Source organism: Chelonia mydas, chromosome 8, assembly GCF_015237465.2.
Source record: "Chelonia mydas isolate rCheMyd1 chromosome 8, rCheMyd1.pri.v2, whole genome shotgun sequence".
Classification (NCBI taxonomy): Eukaryota; Metazoa; Chordata; order Testudines; family Cheloniidae; genus Chelonia; species Chelonia mydas.
In genome coordinates, this window is record NC_057854.1 from 85,795,409 (window position 1) to 85,814,466 (window position 19,058).

Genomic DNA, 19,058 nt, shown 5'->3' on the forward strand with positions numbered 1-19,058 from the left:
AGTTTACAGGCTATCGATTTTTATTTATTTAATGACCACTTAATTTGGAAAACAAAAATAAATTTCAGCAGATGAGAATCAGGAGCAGCTACTATATTCCAGGTAACTGTTTATAGTCACATAATAGCCATTTACAAACTTTTAAAATAAAAAGCTAGGCAGAATGTCCTTACTTAAAAGGAATGTAAAAAGTTCTACACTCCTGTCAATTCCAGGCAGCAAAGGGCTTTCAAATACTTCCCCACCTCTGTCACAATGAGAAATCCGCAAATTAACAACAGATGGCTTGAGAGGCAAAAGTGAAATGTTAGCTCCTCCCCCCTCTTCTGGGGTGGGGTGGCGGGTGGGGACAGGACACTAAAGTGATATTGTGCCATTACAGTGACTCCCTTTGTTACCATGCTATGAGCTCCTGTTGCAGGGCACAGGTCTAGGGCACAGACGAAGTGCCCTATACTCTAGCTATCCCAAGCTGTTGGATCAGCCATGGGAAGCCGTTTGCAGCTGATATAATTTAGAGCATTATGTTACAGCTTAAAGAGGCTAAGGCTGCTCTAAACTATGCCAGGGACTGGGCCTATACAGAACTGGCCTCAGGTTTGCAGTGGCCCAAACAGCTCCTTTGTACTCACTCCTCTCTTCAGCTGTAACAAGGAGAATCTGACCCTTAGATCTGAAACAGATAAATTCCTGGGTCTCAATTCTCCTTCCACTTATACAGATGTAACTTCATTGACTAGTGGATTTACTCCAGATTTACACCCAAGTTAGAAAATAATAGGGCCTCTGGTTTCATTTAAAAAAATATTTTTGTAACTCACATATCAAACTCTGCAGGCAGTCAGGTAGAGAAACAAGGAGTCAGAAAAGGAATCTTAAAACATTTAAAAGTTTAGTTTAGTTATTTTTTTCATCCACACTGGATGCAATTACCTCAAAATGCAACTGTTTTATAGACAAGTAGAAAAATACCTCCTCTGATATTTCTCTTTCTTGAAAATTCTGCACTTTGTACACTTTGCATATGACTAATTAAAAGGAAGACATAAGTATCTCTAAGTTGGTGATTGGTCCAAATGCCAACTTGCAAGAGTTAACATGGCCAGTGCTAGTCATGTTCTAAGGATGTACATACATACTTCATTCATTACTTGTGTTTTAGGGGACAATACAATTACAACAACATATTAATGAAAAAGTTAGTGCATTTGCCATATCAGAAAAAATGACAGCTGTTTTAATATTACAAAGCTGTACAGTTGCACTTCTTATACTCCGAGTACCTACGGCAGACTCACTTTTTTTAGTCTATTCATTGTCTTTCTAACTACTCCATGCTATTTCCTATGCTCAACATTGCTCAGGGAGTAAAAAAAAAAAGAGTACCATTATTCCTTTTAAATTTGAATCCTGTATCCCTGTGTGAACACACAGACACAATCTACAGACAAGTAGACCAATTCCACTTAAATTAATGGAGCTTCTCCAGATTTACACTGGTGTAAATGAAAGCTTCTGATTCTTCCAATATTTTAAAAACTGTTATCCTGAATTTTAGAAGGAAAATGTTTCTCTTTAGAGGCATTGGCTGATTTCTTTTTAATTTATAGTAAAGTAAAGGATTTCATACTTAGCCTACATGTACAGTCATCCTCTCAGTGGGAGCTGTCTAAAATTTTTTTGAAGGAACAAGAGAATGTAAGTGAATCAACAGAAGCGTTGGCAGCTGAGATATCAGTTTCAGATGAGTGAAGACAAGTTATTTTCTTCCCTTAACTTTCCATCCTACTGTTCAAAAAAATCAGTGAAAACAACAGTGCCCCATAAAACCTGGTATAATTATGATGACTTATTTGTACTGCGTCAGCACTCAGAGGCCTCAGTGAAATTGGAGGCCCTCTGTGAGAGGCCCTGAACAAAAATACAGTAACCAAGCATTGTCAACTCATTGCAGCAGGCAATATAATTTAAAAAAAGATGCATCAAGTAGGCAAAACACAAATGGAGGGCGTGGGAAACTGAAAATAAGGGCAAAAGTAACCAGAAAGGATAAAAAGTTCTTGTTAGTAAGAGAAACATATGCAGCGTACTTGTAGCTGTGTCGGTCCCAGGATATTAGAGCGACAAGGTGCGTGATGTAATATCTTTTACTGAACCAATGTCTGTTGGCTAGGGAGAGAGAGAGAAGCTTGAAAGCTTGTATCTCTAGCGAATGGAAGTTGGTCCAATAAAAGATATTACCTCATCCACACTGTCTATTGAATATGGTTATCTAGGTGTACAATTAGCTAGTTTTGAGTAAGAAAAATTTGTTTTGGTTAAAAAAAGATATTAATGATATCAGTAATCCTTACTGGTCACATGCCTGGTCTTTATCCATTAGCAATTTACTGTGAGCATCATAGTAGAAATGGGTCTTGAGGGAGGATGTGAAAGATGACAGAATAGAATGCAGAAGACATTTCATGAGTAAAAGTTACATGCCAGAAAGCGTGAAGGTGCTTGTGGGAAAGGTGGGCGAATAGGCAACAGAAGATGGCATCTCATCTGAGATCTCAACCCAGTTTATTATAATTTTAAAGAATGTTTCTCCCTGTTCACACCCTAGCCAGAAGGTAAAACACCTATTGGGCCTGATTCATCATGACATTTCTCCAGTGTTACTAATGTCATGCCATTAATTCTGATGGTTATACGAGTGTAAAAACTACAGTGAATAGTGGTGAATCAGACCTATTGTTCTGTATTTAGCACTTTTTGTTTATTTCTAGTTCAGATTAGTTGGGTGTCAAAGCACGGATATATGTACACATACCCTCTAAAAATAAAGAAGTGTATTAAGTTTGAAAATTCCCATAGACCAAGATCACCATGGGATTTATTGAACTAAAATTGTGACATTCATGATCATATACAATAGACAGAATTATAATAAAAACATTTAATTGTCACACACTTATCTTTTATGATATAGACAAGATGGAATGGATCAAAAAAAGTAACTGTCTTCTGGATTTAAATTCAACTACTATAAATGCCATTCTGATCTACAAAGTAGAAATCCCTACGGACTTATGGAACAAATTGTTCCCTCAACTTCCTTTAATTATTTCTTTCCTTTTTAAAGGGACAGTTTTGAAAAAATCAGTTTAACATATCAACGTATGAAATTTTTTCACCTTGTTGGGAGATCCCGTGAAGTGTGCTACAGCTAACCTCCTATGGCACAGTTTCAGCAATTTTTTAAAAAATTACACAAAATAGGTCTACACATTGTTATATGCACATAAGTAGCCTTTAAATGTATACCCACAATTCTGAAGTGCAATCCCTCCCCCAAGCTTGTGCGTTTACACACATCCTCTCATATGGCATGTGCAAGTATTTTAAGTACAAATTTGGGGTTTTGAATAGATAAAAATATTGTGTGTGTACAACTGAGTGCAAACTTATAAGTTTGGTTGAGGTTACTAAAAAAGTTTGACTCTATCACTGATAAACTAACAATATGTCATCAGAATCCAAGATTAGCATAATACATTGGCTCATCAATGTATAATTAATATTATACACCAGTCCACACCAAAATATAGGGGGTTGTTCAAAATCTGAAATTGGATCGGCTCTAATTTTGCAAGTAACCATACACTTTAAAATGTATATATCGTTTTAACAGAGTGTAATAAAAATTCTAAATAAAAAGCACACCCTCACATGTTGTGTTTTATTTGCTTGATGTAAGTGGTGATATTTGTCTGCTAAAAACACTATAGACAGATGTGAATATGCAATATTAAAATATGCAGATTTTTTTTTTGGTAGGAAGTGGAAAACAAACAGTCAGGCCTTCTTTTATCAAGCAATAAACAAGGGCCTAAATCAAAGTTTGATTTCCCTTCAGGTCACCTTTATGGTGAAAAGCAGTTGATCTCATAATACAGTAGAACCTCAAAGATACGAACACCAGAATTACGGACTGACCAGTCAACTGGACACCATGTGAAAAGTAACCAATCAGCAGCAGCAGAGACACATAAAAAAGCAAATATTTTACAGTGCCTATATTGCATCTTAAGGGTAGGCACATCTGGGCTACCCCAGGGCACCCACTTACACCTAGGAATTGAAGATGCTGAGATTTTCAGGCAAAGCTGTGAGCCCCTGCTGCCAGCCCAAGGCAGCCGGAGTAGGAGCAGCATTAGAGTCTGGCTGCTTTCCTGTAAGCCATGAGTGCTGTTTTCATGCCCTCTCCCCTGGCCTGGGGGTGTGTGTGTGAAGGGCGGGGGGGTGCCGTTCCCTCGCCTGCGGGGGGGGGGAGGCAGGAATGCTCTGTTTTCACCACCATCCTCCCTTCCACCTTGCAAGGAAGCTACCTAGCTGCCTCTGGAACCTGGCCTGGAGTGTTAACTGCTGGAACCAGAGCTGTGTTATGTTCAGAGTCACGAACATTTCAGAGTTATGGACAACCTCCATTCCTGAGGTGTCTGTAACTCTGAGATTCTACTGTACTGACCGCTTGTCTACATTTACAGCATGGGAGAGCTTCTCCCGTCAGTGTAGGTACTCCACCTCCCTGATAGGCAGTACCTATGTCGATGGGAGAAGCCCTCCCATCAATACAGTGCTCTCTACACTGGGAGTTCAGTCAGTAAAATTCCATCGCTCATGAGTATTTTACCCTATACTATACAGATTTCATGGGGGAGACCAACATTTCTCAAATTGGGGATTCTGACCCAAAAGGGAGTTGCAAGGGGGTCACAAGGTTATTTTAGGGGGGTCGCGGTATTGCCACCCTTACTTCTGCGCTGCCTTCAGAGCTGCGTGGCCAGAGAGTGGTGGCTGTTGGCTGGGTGCCCAGCTCTGAAAGCAGCACTCTGCCAGCAGCTGCGCAGAAGTAAAGGTGGCAATAGAACTTCAGAACTAGGCAGCTGGAGAGTGGTGGCTACTGACTGAGGGCCCAGCTCTGCAGGCAGCAGTGCAGAAATAAGGGTGGCAATACCATACCATGCCTTCCTTACTTCTGTGCAGCTGCTGGTGGTGGCTTTACCTTCAGAGCTGGGCTCCCGGCCAGCAGCTGCTGCTCCCCAGCTGTCCAGCTCTGAAGGCAGAGCAGTCACCAGTAGCAGAGGAGAAGTAAGGGTAACAGTACCACCCCCACCCCCATAATAACCTTGCAACCTTCCCACAACTCCTTTTCAGGTCAGAACCCCTACAGTTACAACACTGTGAAATTTCAGATTTAAATAGTTGAAATAATGAAATTTATTATTTTTTAAATCCTACAACCGTGAAATTGACCAAAATGGACTGTGAATTTGGTAAGGCCCTACACATCTCTAATGGCAAATTTATATTTCACATAATACATGGTCATCAATATTGCTTTAGATGTAGTTTTATAAAAAGTCCCCCCCCCACACACACACACACAAACCCTCCCATCCTACAAGTTACAGTGTAGAGCAGGGGTGGGCAAACTATGGCCTTTGGGACAGATCCAGCCCATCAGGGCTTTGGATCCTTCCTGCAGGATTGCCACCCCCATGGCGATGTGGGGCTAAGGCAGGCTCCCTGCCTGCCCTGGCTGCTTCTGGAAGCGGCTGGCACCACATCCCTGTGGCCCCTGGGGAAGGAGGGGGGCAAGAGGGCTCCGCGCTCTGCCCTCGCCTGCAGGCACTGCCCCCTGCAGCTCCCATTGGCCCGGAACAGGGAACCACAGCCAATGGGAGCTTCAGGGGAGGTAGCACTGGGGGAGCCCACACTCAAACCCCTCCTGCACTCCACACCCCAACCCTCTGCCCTGAGCCCCCTCCCGCACTCTGCATCCCTCCCTGTACCTCAACCCCCAGCCCTGAGCCCCCTCCCGCTTGCCACACCCCCTCCTGCACCCCAATCCCCTGCCCTGAGGCCCTCGTACATCCCACACTCCTCCTGCGCCCCTTGCCCTGAGCCCCTTCCTGCACACTGCACCCCCTCCCACACCCTGCACTCCCTCCCACACCCTTACCACCTGCGCTAGCCCTACATTCATGGCCCTGCTTGCAACTTCCCCACCCAGATGTCACCCTCGGGCCAAAACGTTTGCCCACCCCTGGTGTAGTGGCAGATCCTTGTTCCTACCCTGAGTCCCACAGACATTGTAACTCACAAGGTTAAGGCCTAAGTTATTTCACAGGTTCCCTGGATTCCTCCTCCGCTTTCAGAGGGAGAAGGATGCCCATGATATTTCATCTTTCTTGTTTTGTTTCTCCAATTATAAATAATTTCATCTGATTGAAGATAAAGAATAAAGATGAATGGTAAAATAACTACATTTACATCAAAAAATTAATCTATGTAGTTGCAGGTTGAATTTGTATTGCTTCATAAAATGAACTGTCATATCCTGCATATTAAACAGAATAGTTTATACAAAAACTCTGGACAAGCTGAGCGCAGCTGGTGCAAATTGGCCAAGCTCAGTTCGATCTGGCCCTAAGTGGGCTTGATTATCCACTGCCTCACACTCTGTGTGTAGTCATTTACTCTTGTGCAAAATGAATGAAAAAGGGATATAAACCTTACATAAGCAGGATGTTAGTGTTTTACATCCACTTTGCATAAATGTAATGACAACTCTGGGCCTGATTCACAAATGAATTACTCCAGTTTTAGACTAGTTCTAGCCATTGGAGTTACATCAATCTAAACTTGAAGTAATGCAATGAGGAAACAGGTCCATAAGGTGCAAAGCAGTGTAAAGTGTGGCCATACTGTCTCAGTGTTGATAGGCAAGCCTAAAAATACAATTCCATTCTCAATTAACAGCAAAAGCAACTGTCAAAGTTCTGCCAAGAGCAATACAGGGTCAGATACTGCCTAACGCATACTGAGATACAAGTGGAGTTAACTATATTCAAGAGGCTGTTCACTCACTCTTCGGAATTCAGTGGAGTTACACAATGCCATTGACTTCAGTGGGGCCAAAATTTTACCCTGATGTCAGGTTCACCGGGCAGGGACTAACTATGAAGTGTGATGATGGAGGCAGCAGTTCCCGCAATACAGGACATCTGACTTGTTGATGGAGCCTAACTAAAAAGTCCAGGTGCGGCAGGAGGAGAACTTAATGTTTTATTTAAAAAAAGAGAAAGTACCTCACTGAGAGTAGATTATACAGCTTCAGTTACATTTCTTAGACATGAAACTGGTTTCCCAAACTAGTGTAAATCAGCAGAACTTCATTACCTTCATTTTGCAATAGGCTAGGCCCATTTACAACAGTTGAGCATCTGGCCCAGTCTGTTTATATAGCTGTTATTAAAATTACTGTATAAATATTGCAAGACATATTTCCAAAGTTAATTTGATTTTTCAAGCCTATATAGAAGTTTACCACTAGAGCAGGGGTGGGCAAACTTTTTGGCCCGAGGGCCACATCGGGCTTGCGCAACTGTATGGTGGGCCAGGTAGGGAAGGCTGTGCCTCCCCAAACAGCCTGGCCCCCGCCCCCTATCCACCCCCTCCCACTTCCCACCTCCCTCAGAACCCCCGACCTGCTCCTTGATCCCTGACCACACCCTCCCAGGACCCCCTGCCCCTAACCGCCCCCTGGGACCCAACCCCCTATTCAACCCTCTCCTTGTCCCCCCCACCCTCTCCTTGTCCCTTGACTGCCACGACCCCCATCCACACCCCCGCCCCTAACCGCCCCCTAACCACCCCATCCAACTCCCCCTGCTCCCTGTTCCCTGACTGCCCCCCGCCCCGCAGAACCTCCGCCCCATCCAACCGTGCCCTGCTCCCTGTCTTCTGACTGCCCCTCAGGACCCTCTGCCCCTTATCCAACCCCATACCATGCCGGAGCCAGCCACCCTGCCGCACTGCCCGACAGGAGTGGCAGGCGAGAGCGCTGCCGGCGTGGCTGCAGGGGAGGGGGAGCAGTGGGGATGGGGCCAGGAAATAGCCTCCCTGGCCGGGAGCTCAGGGGCTGGGCAGGACGGTTCCACGGGCCGGATGTGGCTCGCGGGCCGTAGTTTGCCCACCTCTGCTCTAGAGGAATTCCCTTTGTGAAACAAATTGTGTTGAATAACTTTAATACTAAAAATGCAGTATGCATATTTTGTCATCTGACACAAAAGTTTCCACCGTATCTAGTGTTTATGTTTGAGTACAAAACTTTATCATATTTTCTTAGATCACTCATTTTTCAGAGTTTGGATTACAGGGCATTTGAACAACAGCTATTTGACCAAATTCATCCTTGCATATTCTGCAAGTTTTTGAAAATTAGAAACTCTGAGATGGGGTAAAAACAGACAAACTGATGCTGCCACTTTTAGATAATTATCAAAGCACACAGATCACATTTCAGAAAGAAAAAAAATAACTGCATGAAAAATAAGTCTAAACATATTACCAGGATCCAATAAAGATAATCGAAAAGGTTTTTCTGACAAACTGTCACTTTTTCTTGCTTATTGTTCAATGCAGTAGTTTCCTAATTCACTTATTCCTACTCATCTAAATGCCATATGTTCTCTAATAATCCCTCATATTTCACTCCTTGAAAATGTCATAAAGTAATGATAAAAATAAAGCAAACCCTTTTAGCATATTGGTATTTTTTGTCTGCACGGAGATTCATTAAAACGTAAGCTTCCAAAATATATTTAATGTTTACAAGCCAAGTGTAAAAAGCTGATCATTGCAAAATGAGCATTAGTGGGCATCTCAGAGGTGATCCTGTTGGTATTTCCACAAAATGTGTCTTCTCAGATCTGATCTGAGAAATAGTAATTGATACAGAAAAACATTTTAAGCTCAGTTATACAGATATAAACCTGGAATAGTTTCAACGACTTGAGTGGATTTAACTGGGATAAATAGTAAGAGTACAATTAAGATTAAAATGACCAGGAGTATCTTGAAAGAAGTTGAAACTTAACATCCTGCAGGACAGAAAGAGACACTCCATATATTATATAGCACTAAAATAATGTTATCAATTCATTTATTAAAATTAATCATTAATGTTTTCTCCCCTCTTTGTTTAAATATTAAAATGATAATACTAATGCCAACCACCATTTCAGAATTAAAACAGATCAGATTGTAAAAATATTGTTAATTTTTAAATAAATACTTATGAATATCAAAATAATGCAGTATCTACTTGCTAATAGTTCCTGTAGCTGCAGACGTCTAGGTAGCGATCATTCTGACTCAAGGTTTTTTCACGTAGTGCGTTCCTTTAAAAAAAAAAGAAGTAAATTTTAATTAGTTGTGTTTAAACAGGCCCCATGTGAGTATAACTAGGTCAGAATTTGTGCTGAAAAGAATACTGTGAAAGAAGTCCTAATAACAAATGTGTGATGCTGGGAAGCTTCCCGCCTGTTAGGTTACATGCACCACTGTTTCACTGAGGCTACTCAATCTAAACAAGCAAACTTGGGGGGAAGGGCAGGAAGGAGGGTTGGGAAAAAGATATTTTCTAAAAAAAATGGGAACACTAATGGCCAAATCTCAAGTCCAGTGCAAAATCGTTCAATTAGCAATCCTTTTCTCACCCTTCTGTAAGGCCCACGATCTAGTGTGTTACCCTTGTCTCACCTATCCACTCCAAACTCCTATGCCATGACAACTGAAAAAAGACAAGAGGGAATATTTAAAGTGCTGGGAATGTGTATAGAGGGAGTTGGAATAGTGGCAGGAACAGTACTGCCAACCTCCAGAATCCAAAAAAATCATAAGCCTGGCTTAAAATATTATGAGAAAGGGAGGGGGAGAAAAAAAAGGGGGTGTAAAAAAGTTTTCAGTTTTGAGAAAAAGGTTTTCTTCTTGTTTTTGTTTTCTTTTTCTCCCATTGGAAAAATATTAAGAAAATTTAAAAAAATAAACTTTCCACAAAAATACATGGTTTCATAAAAAAAATTAAAAATTACTTCCTTCGAAAAAAGTTCTGAAAGAAAAAATTCAACCCTCTTTAGTTATCATTTTGGCAGCTTCTCTGGTTTGGTAACATGCAACTACCTGAATTTCTGGCCATGCAAATTCCACATGTGGACAGAGAATTCCAGGAATTCTGACTTCTAAGTTTTACAAATAGAGCTGGTTTTAAATTTTCCAATGTAACATTTTGTAAGAAAATGCCATTTCATAGAAATTAACTTTCCAAGTTGATTTTAATTAAATTTCATTTAGAAAAATAAACAAGGCATTTTGATAAGGTTGAAATGTTCTGTTTCAACCTTAGAGAGACAAGGTGGGTGAGGTAATATCTTTTATTGGGCACCCACCATATCTCTCTAATATCCTGGGACAACACAGCTACAACTGTACTGCATACAACTGTTTCAACCTTATCAGAAGGCAATGTTTTCATGTTTTGCTTTTGAAACAATTTTTCATTAAGAAATTTATTTGATATTACATTACAATAAAGAAACAAAGTCAAAATCAAAACGAAGCCTTTCAAAATTGAGCATTCTGTCTGACCCAAAATGCATTATTTATATACATTTTGTTTCACAGGAAATGAGAAATTGAGACTTTTTTTGGTTTTGGTCTGACTCAGTTGAAAACAAATGCTGAAATGTCAGTATCACCTGTGGAGCAGAAATTCCAGTTTCGACCAGCTCTAGTCTCAAGGCAATAAAGTAATTCCTGCTACAAACAAGAAGGGCCACTGTCTGTTTAGGCTTCAAAATATACCTTCCTTAGATACAAGTGAATTACATACAACGTCCCCAGAGAATGCTATACCTAATATGAACTTTACTGATGCATTTAACCCACAACGCATTCAGGGAGGGGAGAGAGGCACATGGGGATGAGAAGGGACTGCCCAGCTATAGGAAACCCTAGAGACATTCAACAGGTCAGCCACTGGAATACTGAAAGGGCTAAAAAATACAGGACCAGCCAGGCAAAACTAAACCAGTAACTAAATCCAGGATGCTGTTCATTTATTCTTCAGGATTCTTTAAACTAACATTTGACGATAGAACAATACATATGTAGCCAGTTATAATCACCCACACTTCAAGTCAGATACACACCCTGAAAATAAAATACACCTCAAGCAAATAAAATAAAATAAGTATAAGGATTAGGGTTTTTTTGTTTGTTTGTTTGTTTTTGCTAGTATTTCAAGAATAAACTGGGTAAGAAAAACAGCAACTTTTAAAAGTCTTCTACAGATGCTGTCTCCTTTCTGGTACAGTACATTGTTGTTCACTAGTGAACCTCCAGGGGAAAATTACTCTTCAAAAGGCTTTTAAAGAATGCCTATACATATAGTAACATTATTTGAAAGCCTTTTGAAAAGCCAGTGCTGTTGCTCTCGGCTATCAATCTTTAGGTGTTCTATGCCCCAGCCTGAATGACAAAATGGCAGCGTTTGATAATACTTTTATTAGCTTCCTTAAAAAAAAAAGGTTAGTTAAAAAGAATGTTGCAAAGTCAAGCACTTAAAAGTTAAGAAATGCCAAAGAAAGCTTTAATTCTACCCCCTTGCGTCTCTACATTATGCTACAGTTTTTAATTACATGATCACATCAGTGGGGCCTGGGAGCATTCTGAGTGCAGTTGGAATACTCAGAAAATTAATTCTATGGAGCATGTACAAATGGTGATTTTCCTGCTGCATATAACTCACGCTAATCTGAACAAAATTTCACTGGGATAGCAAAAGGTACTACTTTGATGTTATAACTAGATCCTTGACAAATTTCAACTTTACACAACCCTCCTCCTCCCAGATCCTCTGAAGTGCTAGAATGGTTCAAAACTATGGTAGGAAATGTGTTTAAACACAAGGACAATGATCTATTTTTCACCAGTTCCGTTCTCAGACACAGTTGCAACAGATCTGCTCAAACTTAAAACAACAATTTGAGGCAGAGACGAAGCACTGAATAATTTCAGTGAAAGTTACACAACTAAAAATAGGTTAAAATGGAAAATTTTAGACCCCCCCCTTAACTACAGGTGTCACTACTGCTTCTCCTATAAATTACCCTAAAATAGGTACCGGCAAGGAAATTCAGCAGTGTACCTGTAAAGTTTAGAATGCCAGCTCCAATTTGTGTGCTGCAGTAAAGTAGTTGTCTTTTGTTTACAACTTTAATTAAATTGTAATAAGGGAAAAGAGAGAAACATGAAATAAAAAAAAAGTGAGCATTGACAGATTTGGAGCCTTATCCATTGTAAGTACTGTGGTACAGTGTAACAAAATGTTAGTAGTATTTGAAGCATGTGTACCAGTAGTACCGTGTGTGTTCATATAAACATATAAGACAAAGAATTCCCCCACCCTCAAAAAAAGCTCAAATACAGTCCATAACAGCATCCACCAGTGTACTGGGAAGTAATCCCTCCCCCGCCCCCAATTCAGCATGTGCCTACCCAGGAGTACTGGAAGTTCCCTAGAAGAGAGAGGGCCGCGGTCGCCAGAACGATGGTCCTGCCCCCACTCTGCCCTCCCCCAAACCGTTCCTTCCCCCCTGCTCACTTCTCTTTGCCCCTGCTCACCCTTAAGGCAAGTAAAATGATTAGGGGTCTGGAACACATGACTTATGAGGAAAGGCTGAGGGAACTGGGATTGTTTAGTCTGCAGAAGAGAAGAATGAGGGGGGATTTGATAGCTGCTTTCAACTACCTGAGAGGTGGTTCCAGAGAGGATGGTTCTAGACTATTCTCAGTGGTAGAAGAGGACAGGACAAGGAGTAATGGTCTCAAGTTGCAGTGGGGGAGGTTTAGGTTGGATATTAGGAAAAACTTTTTCACTAGGAGGGTGGTGAAACACTGGAATGCGTTACCTAGGGAGGTGGTAGAATCTCCTTCCTTGGAAGTTTTTAAGGTCAGGCTTGACAAAGCCCTGGCTGGGATGATTTGATTGGGGATTGGTTCTGCTTTGAGCAGGGGGTTGGACTAGATGACCTCCTGAGGTCCCTTCCAACCCTGATATTCTATGTTTCTATGATTCTAAAAACTGATGGAGCCTTGGTCCCCTGGTACCCCCATTCCAGCACCCATGTGTCTAACATTAAACACATGAGTAGTCCCACTGAGTTCTGTAATGCATGCTGAATCTGGACCTCTATTATTTTAGGAAGTTCCAAGCTTATGGAAAAATTAATTAAATTAACTGACTTGGCAAAACATAACATGGAATATATTTCAAAAAATCAGTATCAGTGTTTCAATTAAATATTTTTATTCGATTGGGAAGATTCAATAACTGGGAGGCGGTTAAGCACAGAAACGTAACTGTGGTTCTTTGCACAATCATTTTCCTACCCCCCCACCCAAAAAAACTGGGCCTGATTCTTCTCCTGCAGGTTTAACTCCAGCATAAATTGCCTGACTCCAGTGCAAGTGACAGAAGAATCAGGGCCGACGCCTGATACCGGTGATTTTATTTGTAGGATGTCATAGGCCACAATCCAAGTGCTCCCACTGAAGTGAGTGGAAGTAAAAGCAGGCCCCTTGTTTGTATATTAACAATAGGATTCCAGAAACTAAATTTAATACATTCTTATAGCATTTCATAATCCATGAGACACTCCACTTCCAGTAAGTGCTAAAAGCAGATGAGGATCAGTGGATCACATCATAATTGGAGCATATATATTGATATTCTTAGACTTGTAAATGTATATTCAGGTCATATTCTTTCAAAAATAAATAAAGAATGTTAATGATTAAATAATTAAATTAATAATAATTGCACACCTCATTGTTTCCCCCCACATAATGTACTGATTATTATGATGCAGCCACTCACCTATATGTAAAATCCCTGGCTTCTTAAAAAATTTCCCTGTTTGTTAGGCTTTTTTAAGTTGCACACTATACAGATCAACTAGTCAGCTACTCTATGGAAGGCTCCATCTCTACTGATACATAAAAATATTACAGTTAACATTTTCAGAAAGAAGAATGACTCTTTGTAAAGCTTAATTTTATTCTTATTTAAAAATAAGCAAAACATCTCAATTCATTTTAGCAATATGGAAATAAAGTTTATAATCTTATTTAATATGTAGAACATAATTTGCTATAGGCAATAAGATGAACAATCAACACTCAAAATAGAAGATTTAACAGGAGACAGAAAATGGCATATAATGTAACAATATAATGATTTTCAGTAAGGAGCACAAGCTGATACTCCTAGCCAGATGTTTCTAGCAAATGACTACAAACAAAAGGAAAGCTAGTCCCAAAGTGGATGAATCAGTTTTTGGTTTAAAACTTCAGTTTTTGGGGGGGAAATGAAAGAACTATAGAAAAGTAAGAATCTTAGACAATCAATAGAAAAAATAATATAACTGAAAATATGCCCTTTTCAGTTCCATAAATTTCAGATGATATTTTGTTACATATATCATTTAACCTCAGAATAAAATCTAAACAATCCTACTGCGTACACTAAATTGGGTAAAGAAAAATTGAATATTCCCTTAAAATCGTCTGATTTCTTCTCCAAACCAAAAGCTAATGTATTTCAGCAGCACAAATTCTAACTAGAGCTCCCAAAGCCTGTGTATGTTGTGACAGGGCAAGGCCAGATGGCTATAGAAAAGTAGTGGGAGATAGATATATTAGCTCCAGGCTAAACAAATCCCTGGTACCAGGATAAGTGAAATGGAAGCTGCTCCAGGTCAATTAAGACACCTGGGGCCAATTAAGAACTTTCCAGAAGGCAGGGAGAATGCTAGGTTGATTGGGACACCTGAAGCCAATCAGGGGCTGGCTGAAACTAGTTAAAAGCCTCTTAGTCAGTCAGGTGGGTGTGCATGTCAGGAGCTGTGAGAGGAAGTTGTGCTGTTGAAGAGGCTGAGTAGTACACACCATATCAGGCACAAGGAAGGAGGCCCTGAGGTAAGGGTGAAGTGGAGTCTGAGGAAGTGAGGGCTGCTGTGGGGGAAGTAGCCCAGGGAATTGTACATGTCATGTTTCTAAAAGGTCAGCTACCATAGCTGATACTATTAGGGTCCCTGGGCTGGAGCCCAGAGTAGAGGGTGGGCCCGGGCTCCCTCCCCGACACCTTTGCCCCTTGATTAATCACTGAGACTGGGAGACAACAGAGACTGTGCAAGGAAGGATAACTTCTCCTCACCTACCTTGCTGGCTTATGATGAAAATGGCTCAGTACACTGTGACCCTTGTCTCTAGAGGAAGAAGGGTTACGTGGAGGGTCATAGTGAGCCTCTGAGACTAGCGAAATCCGCCAGGAAACGCGAGACCCATGGAGGCAAGGACAGAGCTTTGTCACAATGTAGAAACTAACAAATCCATGCATTAAAAGAGTAATTATTGTGAACACTAAAAACAAAAGAAAGATCAAATAGAAATGGTCAAAATTTTTCAAATGAAGAATTTGAAGCTTTCTGGTCAGAAAAAGGCCTATTTTAAAAAAAATTCACAAAACATTTTGAAATCTATTATTTTCTAAAGCTTCAAAAACAAACAACTTTTTGAAAGGTTTGCAACTTTTTAAAACCAGCAATAAAGCCAAGTCTCTTATCATCATACTTATTCTATCTTCCAGAACAATTACAGTTGAAAAGAATGAATTTTTAAAAAGCCAAAAAAATCTCAAAAAATGACACTAGTCCATATGTTCAAAACCGAAGGGCAGCTTCAGAAGACAGGCAGAGAGGGGCATACGTTGAGTGTAACTTTTCTTTAATGCAGGACGAATACTGGGAAGATTTTTGATATGTTTACTTAGGAGGTGCAGCAGCTGATTTAGATGAATTGTGTAATGCTGATTTTTCCAGTCAGGGGCCCGTCTTGAAAAAACTTTACTCACTATGCTCATGGTCACTGGGATCCAACACCAGATCTACCATTCAGTATAGTATTTGCCACATGCCTTCAGCTAAGGGAACACTTTCCAGATACACACTGCTCATACTTTAATTTCAAGGCACTCAGATACTGTGGCAAAATCGGTGGCAGCATAAGAACTTGAAAATCAAAAAACCAATAAAGAGACCCATGTTCAAGGGTATATTTAAGCACTTATTAGTTCACAGTTTTGTTCCAGCAGACTCACAAAAAGTAAGCTCCTCAGTTATTCTTCAACCAGAATGTATAACTGATATCTTCCTAACTGAGATCAAAGTTATGTAAAAAATGGTTACCTATCTTCTCATAACTGTTGCTCTTTGAGATGTGTTGCTCATGTCCATTCCAAGTAGGTATGTGCGTGCCGTGTGCACAGTCGTCAGAAGGTTTTTCCCCTAGAGGTACCTGTTGGGTCAGATGTGGAGCCCCCTAGAGTCGCACTTTCATTGAAGTGTATGTATATAGGTACCTGCAGCCTCTTCAGTTCCTTCTTGCTGGAGTATTCCAACAGAGGGGCAAGCGGGTAGTCTTGATATGGACATGAGCAACACACCTCAAAAAACAGTTACGAGAAGGGAAATAACCATTTTTACTTCGATTGCTTGCTCATGACGATTTCAAATAGGTGATTCCCAAACATCTCCTAGAACAGGGGTGGGCAGACTTTTTGGCCCAGCATTGCAAAACTGTATGGAGGGCCAGGTAGGGAAGGCTGTGCCTCCCTAAACAGCCTGGTCCCCGCCCTCTCCCACTTTCTGCCCCCTGACTGCCCCTCACTCAGAACCCCCAACCCATCCAACCCCCCCCTGCTCCTTGTCCCTTGACTGTCCCCTCCCAGGATCCCCGCCCCTAACCCGCCCTCCCAGGACCCCATCCAACCCCCCCATTCCCTGACTGCCCCGATCCATATCCACCCCCCCACCGCTAACTGCCCCCTGGGACCACAACCCCTATACAACCCCTTGCTCCCTGACTGCCCCAACCTCTATCCACACCCCCACCCCCTGACAGCTCCCCCACAGGACTCCCACACCTATCCAATGCCCCCTGCTCCCTGTCCCCTGGTTGCCCCCTGGAACCCCCTGCCCCTTATCCAAACTCCCCCCCACCCCCTTACCTTGATGCTCAGAGCGGCAAGCGCTCGCAGCCCCACCGCCCAGCTGGACCCAGTCACTCCACCCGTGCTGCCCGGCAGGAGCGGCAGGCCAGAGTGCTGGCAGTGTAGTGCACTGAGGTTGCAGGGGAGGGGAGACAGCAGGGGAGGGACTGGGGGCTAGCCTCCCCAGCCAGGAGCTCAGGGGCAGGGCAGGACAGTCCCGCGGGCCAGATGTAGCCCACGGATGTAGTTCACCCACGTCTGTCCTAGAAGGAGGGGTCGGAGTTCAGTGGGTCACCAATTGCACACCGCTCTACCAAATGCTGCATCTAGTCTGTCCTGTGCGTAATGCCATAGTGTGATGTAAATGTACGAATTGACGCCCATGTGTCTGCCCTGCAGATGTCTTGGATGGGGACTTGTGCCAGGAATGCCGCTGAGGACGCCTGTGCCCTTGTGAAGTGTGCCATCAGCACAGGAGCAGGTATCTTTGCCAAGTCGTAACATGCCCTAATACAGGCCGTGATCCATGAGGAGATTTTTTGGGACAACACAGGGAGCCCCTTTATTAGTTCTGCAATTGCAACGAAGAGTTGAGTTGATTCCCCAAATAGCTCGTCTGACATCCAAGGAGTGGAGTATTTGTTCCCAGTTGCTAGCATGCGGCTTAGGGAAGAACACTGGAAGAAATATGTCCTGGTTCACGTGGAATTGCGAAACTACCTTTCAGAGAAAAGCTGGGTGTGGCCACAACTGTACCTTGTCCTTATAAAAAACGGTATGAGGGGGCTCAGAATTCAAGGTCTTAAGCTCAGACACCCTCCTGGCTGAAGTTATAGCCACCAAAAATGCAACTTTCCAGGAAAAGTACAGGAGAGAGTATGTTGCTAGGGGCTCAAAAAGAGGGCCCATCAGCCTCGAGAGCACCATGTTGAGATCCCATGGAAGGACTGGCTGCCTTACTTGATGGTACAGTCTACCTCAGGTGTGGTCAAACTATGGCCTCATCTGCAGGCACCACCCCCTATAGCTCCCCTTGGCCGGGAATGGGGAACCGCAGCCAATGGGAGCTTTGGGGGAGGTACCCACAGGCGAGGGCAGTGCGCGGAGCCCTCTGCCCCTACCTCCCCCAGGGGCCACAGGGACGTGGTGCCGGCTGCTTCTGGGAGCGGCACAGGGCCAGGGTAGGCAGGGAGCCTGCCTTAGCCCTGTTGCCACCCCAGAGCTGCTCCAGGTAAGCGGCGCCGGGCCAGAGCCCGAACCCCTCCTGCACCCCACACTGCAACCCCCTGTCCTGAGCCCCCTGCTGCACCCTGCATCCCAAACCCCTGCCCCAGCCCTACATTCATGGCCCTGCATACTATTTCCCCACCCAGATGTGGCCCTCGGGCCAAAACATTTGCCCATCCCTGGTCTACCTAGTTCTTTGAAGAAGCAACCAACCATGAGGTTAGCCAAAACTGACCGGCTGGCTGAACTGGGATGAAAGCCAACATGGCGGCCAGGTGTATCTTTACTGACAACACCAACAGGCCTTGCTGTTTCAGGTGTAGTACGTAGATGGAGGGAACTAATGTCTGCAAAGGCTGAGTGTCATTTTGTAGTGACCAAATCAAGAATCTCTTCCACTTGCCAAATAAATGACTCTAGTGGATGGTTTCCTGCTGCCAAGGAGAACCTCCCTAAGAGAGTCTAAGCATGAGAGCTCCAAAGGGTTTAGCCACAGAGTTTCCATGCTGTGAGGTGGAGAGACTCCAGATTGGGATGCTGGAGGTGGCCATGGTCCTGAGTGATCAAGTCTGGGACCAGGGGCAGGGTTATAGGCATGTCCACCAACAGATCTAGAAGCGTGGTGAGCCAGTGTTGACACGGCCACGCTGGTGCTATCAAGATCATTGATGCTCTGTCTCTTCTGACCTTCAGCAGGAACTTGTGAACAAGCAGGAAGGGTGGGAATGCATACAGCAGGTGGTATACAGCAGAAAGGCATCTGCGAACAAGCACGGGCGGTGATTCAGAAAGGAACAGAACTGCTGACACTTCCTGTTGTGCCGTGTTGTAAACAAGTCTATCTGGGGAAATCCCCAACTTTGGAAGATGTTGATCACGACATCATTTT

At 42.8% G+C, this 19,058-nt stretch overlaps 1 protein-coding gene across 6 annotated transcripts in view; it reads right to left on the reverse strand.

Moving 5' to 3' along the window:
• The window catches only part of LRRC7 (leucine rich repeat containing 7), a 358,746-nt gene that overhangs the window by 264,139 nt on the left and 75,549 nt on the right, over nucleotides 1–19,058 (reverse strand). For all 6 annotated transcript variants that reach the window (XM_043520844.1, XM_027825894.3, XM_043520845.1 and 3 more), the window contains exon 2: nucleotides 9,158–9,233. In XM_043520844.1, coding sequence (XP_043376779.1) covers nucleotide 9,158 — 1 coding nt within the window. In that variant the 5' untranslated portion in view covers nucleotides 9,159–9,233. The remainder of the gene's footprint in view (nucleotides 1–9,157; nucleotides 9,234–19,058) is intronic.